This window comes from Oncorhynchus clarkii, chromosome 12 (assembly GCF_045791955.1).
Source record: "Oncorhynchus clarkii lewisi isolate Uvic-CL-2024 chromosome 12, UVic_Ocla_1.0, whole genome shotgun sequence".
Lineage (NCBI taxonomy): Eukaryota > Metazoa > Chordata > Actinopteri > Salmoniformes > Salmonidae > Oncorhynchus > Oncorhynchus clarkii.
Window position 1 is genome coordinate 92,933,694 of NC_092158.1, and position 7,889 is coordinate 92,941,582.

General features: G+C 47.5%; 1 protein-coding gene across 1 annotated transcript; it reads right to left on the minus strand.

Moving 5' to 3' along the window:
- Positions 1-406: 406 nt before the first annotated feature.
- LOC139422366 (acyl carrier protein, mitochondrial-like) lies at positions 407-7,716 on the minus strand. Its single transcript, XM_071173567.1, has 5 exons — positions 7,464-7,716; positions 6,624-6,746; positions 3,737-3,824; positions 1,934-2,054; positions 407-617 (listed from the first exon to the last, which is right to left on the minus strand). The coding sequence occupies exons 1-4, from the start codon at positions 7,632-7,634 to the stop codon at positions 1,963-1,965; spliced, it is 474 nt and encodes a 157-aa protein (XP_071029668.1). The 5' UTR covers positions 7,635-7,716; the 3' UTR covers positions 407-617; positions 1,934-1,962.
- Between the last annotated feature and the right edge of the window lie 173 nt (positions 7,717-7,889).

A 7,889-nucleotide genomic window follows, 5' to 3' on the forward strand; every position in this document is an offset into this window, starting at 1 on the left:
AACTTAACATGACTGTGGGAAACATTGGAGTCAACATGGACCAGCATCTCCGTGGAACGCTTACAACACCTTAACCTGAGTTATAGTTCTCAGAAGAATTGGGGGGGGGGGGGACAACTCAATATTGTTCCTAAAGATACTGTGCAGAAATCACTGGTTGCTAAAATGTCAGTATATGACAAAACAAGCAGAGAATCATTGTAAAATGTATTTTACCCAAAATGCTTTGTTTTAAAGCTGGTTTACAAAAACATTTTATTGAATGGGAAACATAGAACTGCTCTACTGCTTCGTAGACTTGCTTTCAAGGACCGTGACAGATCCATAATTGATATTTCTATGTGAATTTGGTTGGGGCTGAGTGAGGGAACTCCCTGAACCACAAGATGGCGCTGTACAACAAGAGTCCAACCATAAAAGTGATGTTTATTTTTCACCTCCCGAACTCAGGAGGAAAATACACATTTTCATTAAATACAGTGGAACACAAGACAAAAGGCATCGGCTGCCACAGAGAGAACGGAGGAGGAGGAGGAGAAGAGGGACTGATGAAGTGGTGGGCGGGGGGAGGGAGACGCTGCCCAGCCCAGCCAGTCGGACAGCATCATCAGGACTTCCTGTGAGGAGCAGAAACAGGAAGTTCCACCTCAGTAAAACACAGATTCATTTAATTAAAATGTGATGAAATAGATTATATGTTTTAGTGAATAAAAACAGACAGGGATTCAAACAACCGATAAAATGCGATTGACGATGTCATTTCTGCTCGAGCCGACGTCTACAGCGTTCACAGTCAACGGGATTTCTGGGAAATGGCCCTTTTAGAAAGTACATCACTGTGCACAGGTCATTCATTCATGTGTTGGATTGATTTCCCTCCTGAAACGGTAATGACACGGGAGTCTAATTGATTTCTATACACACTAGAACAGGGAGTTCTCAAACTGTTTCATCCCCCCCTCTTCCAGCAAGGGGGAACATCCACCCCCCCTCTTCCAGCAAGGGGGAACATCCCACCCCCCCTCTTCCAGCAAGGGGGAACATCCACCCCCCCTCTTCCAGCAAGGGGGAACATCCCACCCCCCCTCTTCCAGCAAGGGGGAACATCCCACCCCCCCCTTCCAGCAAGGGGGAACATCCCACCCCCCCTCTTCCAGCAAGGGGGAACATCCCACCCCCCCTTCCCATGGGCAAGTCGATCTGGACACTTTCAAGAGTAAGTTAAAAGCCAGACTGAGGCCCCGCCCCCCTGCCACCCCCTCTAAGGGGGCGTGTCAAAGTTTGGGAACCACTGCACTAAATGACTGATAGGGGGCGTGTCAAAGTTTGGGAACCACTGCACTGAATGACTGATAGTGGACGTGTCACTGAATGACTGATAGGGGGCGTGCCAAAGTTTGGGGACCACCGCACTAAATGAACAATAGGGCGTTATAGAAATTAATTTACTAAATGTCCCCGACATGTTTATTGAATTAGACAGCTTTTACATCCGCTAAACAACTGAAAAATATTTTCCTTAACGTATATATATATATATATTTGTTTAAGTACTAATGTTACTTCACAACAACAACAACGTTTAAATGAAATACTGTAACTGAACAATTACAAAAGACAGGTTTTTTTCTGAGTGGCTTCGAAGTCTCTCCAAAAACAAAACATTATCAGCAATACAGGGTTTTTGTTATATATATAGATAGATACACACACGTCATTGGAGACGAATGACAGAGCTCTGATGAAGGCCGAAACACAAGGCTTTTTAACAGTTGTTTAAATGGTGAGAGAGCGTCACGCCCTCATCAACGCCGTGGGGGAAGTCGCCGTGGGGGGAAGTTGGCGTGGGGGGAGTCGGCGTGGGGGAAGGGGGGGAAGTCGGCGTGGGGGAAGGGGGGAAGTCGCCGTGGGGGAAGTCGGCGTGGACACTCACTGGGTGTGTTAGTAGTTCCTGGTTCATTCTTATTCATACACGTCCTTCTTGTCAGCGATGTACTGGACGATATCCTGAGGAGACATCAGCTTCTCTGCCTCCACATCCGGGATCTCAAACCCTGCAGCAGGAACACGTTAACACACACACACATTAGGCTTAACACACACACTAGGCTTAACATACACACACATTAGGCTTAACATACACACACATTAGGCTTAACATACACACACATTAGGCTTAACATACACACACATTAGGCTTAACACACACATTAGGCTTAACACACACATTAGGCTTAACACACACACACACACATTAGGCTTAACACACACATTAGGCTTAACATACACACACATTAGGCTTAACACACACATTAGGCTTAACACACACACACACACATTAGGCTTAACACACACATTAGGCTTAACATACACACACATTAGGCTTAACACACACATTAGGCTTAACATACACACACATTAGGCTTAACATACACATTAGGCTTAACATACACACACATTAGGCTTAACACACACATTAGGCTTAACACACACACATGTTAACACAGTGGTATTAACCACAGTTGTATGTAGGAAGTGGAAAGGGTTAGTTAATCCTAACAACTAAGTTATCGTCATGAAAATATAATGACTAGTCTAGAACATTCCTATTTAAATCAACGAATGGACCAGCAGGGAGACACAGACATGGAGAGACAGACCGACAGTCAAACAGAGAGACAGGGAGGGAGAGACAGACCGACGGAGAGGGAGAGACAGACCGACGGGGAGGGAGGGACGGGGAGGGAGGGACAGACCGACAGGGAGGGAGGGAGAGACAGACCGACAGGGAGGGAGAGACAGACCGACGGAGAGGGAGAGACAGACTGACAGTCAAACAGAGAGACAGGGAGGGAGAGACAGACCGACGGAGAGGGAGAGACAGACCGACCGACAGGGAGGGAGGGACGGGGAAGGAGGGACAGACCGACGGGGAGGGAGGGACGGGGAGGGAGGGACAGACCGACAGGGAGGGAGAGACAGACCGACAGGGAGGGAGGGACAGGGAGGGAGAGACAGACCGACAGGGAGGGAGGGACAGACCGACGGGGAGGGAGGGACGGGGAGGGAGGGACAGACCGACAGGGAGGGAGAGACAGACCGACAGGGAGGGAGGGAGACAGACCGACAGGGAGGGAGGGAGACAGACCGACCGACAGTCAAACACAGAGACAGGGAGGGAGAGACAGACCGACAGTCAAACACAGAGACAGGGAGGGAGAGACAGACCGACAGTCAAACACAGAGACAGAGAGGGAGACCGACAGTCAAACACAGAGACAGGGAGGGAGAGACAGGGAGAGAGAGACAGACCGACAGAGAGGGAGAGACAGACCGACAGTCAAACACAGAGACAGGGAGGGAGAGACAGACCGACAGTCAAACACAGAGACAGGGAGAGAGAGACAGACCGACAGTCAAACACAGAGACAGGGAGAGAGAGACAGACCGACAGTCAAACACAGAGACAGGGAGGGAGAGACAGACCGACAGGGAGAGAGAGACAGACCGACAGTCAAACACAGAGACAGGGAGGGAGAGACAGACCGACAGGGAGGGAGGGACAGACCGACGGGGAGGGAGGGACGGGGAGGGAGGGACAGACCGACAGGGAGGGAGAGACAGACCGACAGAGAGGGGGAGGGCGAGACAGACCGACAGAGAGGGAGAGACAGACCGACAGTCAAACACAGAGACAGGGAGAGAGAGACAGAAAGATACAGGGAGACAGACTCACCAAACTCATCCTCCATGGCCATAATGATCTCTACCTGGTCCAAGCTGTCTAACCCCAGGTCCTTCAGGAAGTGGGACGACGTCGCCAGCTGAGGATACACATCGATCAGAGGAGATCAGGACAGACAGGGACATCCTAGATCTGCAGTCCTACTCTGAGATACACTACATAACCAAAAGTATGTGGACGCCTACTCATCCAAAATCACATACTTTTGTATTTATACAACGGGTGGGTATAATCTATGACGTTAAAATGTCTATTTACGCTGTTCCACCTGACTGCGCAGTCCACTGTCTCATCAGCCCAGCCAGGCAATTTATAACATCTCCACTATAAAAAGCATCTAGACATTATCTCATATTTCGCTTTCAACAGCAGAGATTTGTATAAACCTGGCTGTCTTTCTGACATTTGCGACATTGAAACAATCTCCAGCTGTCCCATTGTAATGAACGTGTCGAGAGAGAGAGAGAGAGAGAGAGACAGGGTTTCTCAGCCGAAATTATGAATCAGCTGTCATCATTTTTATGGATATAAACAAAGAAATGTCAATTGAAAACAGGCCAAAATAAGTGCAGCTTGTTTACAGCTTCAGTTTGAAGTGATTGTGGTGTTGGCTGTGGTGTTGGCCGTGGTGTTGGCCGTGGTGTTGGCCGTGGTGTTGACCGTGGTGTTGGCCGTGGTGTTGGCCGTGGTGTTGGCCGTGTTGTTGGCCGTGTTGTTGGCTGTGTTGTTGGCTGTGGTTCTCAGTGTTTCCAGCTTCAGTTTGAAGTGATTGTGTTAGCTGTGTTGTTGGCTAGCTCCTCTGAACAACAGGTGTCTGACGAGAGAGAGCACATGTTCTATGCCAGGTGAAATCGCACCTCATTAATTCATTGTTATGGATTCATCCAAATAAATGTCACTTGAAAACAACTTAAACAAAATGTAAATGAAACTGATTTGCTGTTTTTCTGTCTGCATATGTTTGTCATTACTGTAAGTTAGCCGTAGTTGGCTAACTTACACACACACACACTCTAGCTAGCATGCAAGGGATAAGAACGTTGTCAGCCAGTGTGGCAATGGAACATTTAGAACCAACGACTGGGTCGCCATAGATACAGAACAAAAAGACTGAACGACTGGGTCGCCATAGATACAGAACGACTGGGTCGCCATAGATACAGAACAAAAAGACTGAACGACTGGGTCGCCATAGATACAGAACAAAAAGACTGAACAACTTGGTCGCCATAGATACAGAACAAAAAGAATGAACGACTGGGTCGCCATAGATACAGAACAAAAAGACTGAACGACTGGGTCGCCATAGATACAGAACAAAAAGACTGAACGACTGGGTCGCCATAGATACAGAACAAAAAGACTGAACGAACTGGGTCGAGTCCATAGATACAGAACAATTAGACTGAACGACTGGGTCGAGTCCATAGATACAGAACAATTAGACTGAACGACTGGGTCGCCATAGATACAGAACAAAAAGACTGAACGACTGGGTCGAGTCCATAGATACAGAACAACAAGACTGAACGACTGGGTCGAGTCCATAGATACAGAACAATTAGACTGAACGACTGGGTTGTGTCTCTGGCAACCGAACCGATCGAACAACCAGCCAGCTTGGGTAGCAACCTTAGATTAGTGTCGGGACTATATTTCGTTGGAAGGAGGAAATGATATGAATAAATGTATGAAAGATAAGGAGTGTTGATGTCAAACTGATCCTAGATATGTGGGGAATAAATTCACTAGACACCATAAACAGAACCACGAGGAAGCGAATGGGAACGAAACAGGAGAGGATTTTGTCCAATAGAAACTCTCTCTCGTTTTCATTGCAAAACGTAAAACCGTCTGTACTAATGACTCAGTATTCCTACTCTCGAAAACGAGCCGTGGCGCCTCGGGTCTGTCCTTACCGTCCAATAGAAACTCTCTCTCCTCGTGTCTGTCCTTACCGTCCAATAGAAACTCTCTCTCCCCGGGTCTGTCCTTACCGTCCAATAGAAACTCTCTCTCCCCGGGTCTGTCCTTACCGTCCAATAGAAACTCTCTCTCCCCGGGTCTGTCCTTACCGTCCAATAGAAACTCTCTCTCCCCGGGTCTGTCCTTACCGTCCAATAGAAACTCTCTCTCCCCGGGTCTGTCCTTACCGTCCAATAGAAACTCTCTCTCCCCGGGTCTGTCCTTACCGTCCAATAGAAACCCTCTCTCCCCGGGTCTGTCCTTACCGTCCAATAGAAACCCTCTCTCCCCGGGTCTGTCCTTACCGTCCAATAGAAACCCTCTCTCCCCGGGTCTGTCCTTACCGTCCAATAGAAACCCTCTCTCCCCGGGTCTGTCCTTACCGTCCAATAGAAACCCTCTCTCCCCGGGTCTGTCCTTACCGTCCAATAGAAACCCTCTCTCCCCGGGTCTGTCCTTACCGTCCAATAGAAACCCTCTCTCCCCGGGTCTGTCCTTACCGTCCAATAGAAACCCTCTCTCCCCGGGTCTGTTCTTACCGTCCAATAGAAACTCTCTCTCCCCACCGTCCAATAGAAACTCTCTCTCCCCGGGTCTGTCCTTACCGTCCAATAGAAACTCTCTCCTCGGGTCTGTCCTTACCGTCCAATAGAAACTCTCTCCTCGGGTCTGTCCTTACCGTCCAATAGAAACTCTCTCTCCCCGGGTCTGTCCTTACCGTCCAATAGAAACTCTCTCTCTCCGGGTCTGTCCTTACCGTCCAATAGAAACTCTCTCTCCCCGGGTCTGTCCTTACCGTCCAATAGAAACTCTCTCTCCCCGGGTCTGTCCTTACCGTCCAATAGAAACTCTCTCTCCCCGGGTCTGTCCTTACCGTCCAATAGAAACTCTCTCTCCCCGGGTCTGTCCTTACCTTCTCTGGGTTGATCTTGTCGTAGAGCTTGAGGACGTACATGACTCGTTCTTTAATGCTTTCAATGGTGAGGGGAGGCATGTCTCCATACTGTCTACAGAACACTCCCACTGAGCTGGAGATCTAGAGAAGAAGAAGAAGGAGGACAGGAAGGAAGGAAGAAAGGATGGGTTCAGAGGTCATTCACTTATCGATGACAGCTTGACTGACAACACTTCTGCACCCATTTGACCAATCAAGCAGTTTAGTTCAAGCCTAGATAATAGCTAGCTAATATTACAGATGTCCACTGCATTGTATTTAGTGCGCAAGTCATGCGTGCGTCACATCCTGTCACAACAACCTCAGGTATTGATAATAAATAACACATTTGCTTTAGAGTAAATTAAAATGTGTCAAATCGACTGTCATCTAGCTAGTAAACACTATATAACATGCTAGTAAGCTATGCTAACAGTACTTAATTGTACGACAGATGAATAGTTTGAACAGAAAGTATCATTCGAATTGTACTCAACTAAACTAGCCAAGTATCAAACGATTACATGATCAATTAGCTTAGCTTAACTTTGTCTGCTGCTAACACATGAGACACAGTCGGTTGTTTTGTAACATAAATGCATGTATCATTCAAACTATGCATTTTCACAGAGTCGGTTTCGTTGAATTAGTAAAAACGGAACCAGTTTTATCCCGGTTTTTAAGAGTTTGGCTTTGCAAAGTGACCGGTTGGCACTTAGTTACAGATTTAGTTTGGAAAGACACTGGTAGGTCAATGTGCAATCCATCACTACTAGGCCACAGCAGCGACTAAACGTCTCCATGTTATTCAAGACAAACCCGTGTTTGCTCGATCCACCGGGTCCGCTGACTGCTGGCAATGAAGGACAACGGTCGGGGGTTGAATAGGACCGGGACAGCTGCGGTTCTCACTGCAAAGTTACCCGACGAGAGTCTCACGGAAGAGCGGGAGAGCTGGCGGACACACTGCGCTAGGACACGGGACGCCATGGTTTTGAGGATCAATCCCAGGGTGCAAAGCAAAACACGCGTTTTGGAAGACAAATTGGTTTCCACTAGATAGCACAGCCACAAAGTCAAAGGGAAAAGGAGGTCAAATGTGCGCAGGCGCACTAGTTATTATTAAAAAAAATAACGCCGATATTTAATATGATTTTTTTTTATTAATCTATAACGTAATTATAATGCTTTCCGGTATGTTTTCTTATTTCATTAAATTGGAATAATGTAATAATTGTGACTTTG

What these genes read in the sequence shown, in the direction of transcription:
- LOC139422366 (XM_071173567.1), bottom strand. Translation starts at nt 7,634, where the DNA reads ATGGCGTCCCGTGTCCTAGCGCAGTGTGTCCGCCAGCTCTCCCGCTCT. An exon ending in GGTGGATCGAGCAAACACGG is followed by an intron (nt 6,747 to 7,463) that starts GTTTGTCTTGAA and finishes CTTCTTCTCTAG; the next exon opens with ATCTCCAGCTCAGTGGGAGT. An exon ending in GGCCATGGAGGATGAGTTTG is followed by an intron (nt 2,055 to 3,736) that starts GTGAGTCTGTCT and finishes TTCCTGCTGCAG; the next exon opens with GGTTTGAGATCCCGGATGTG.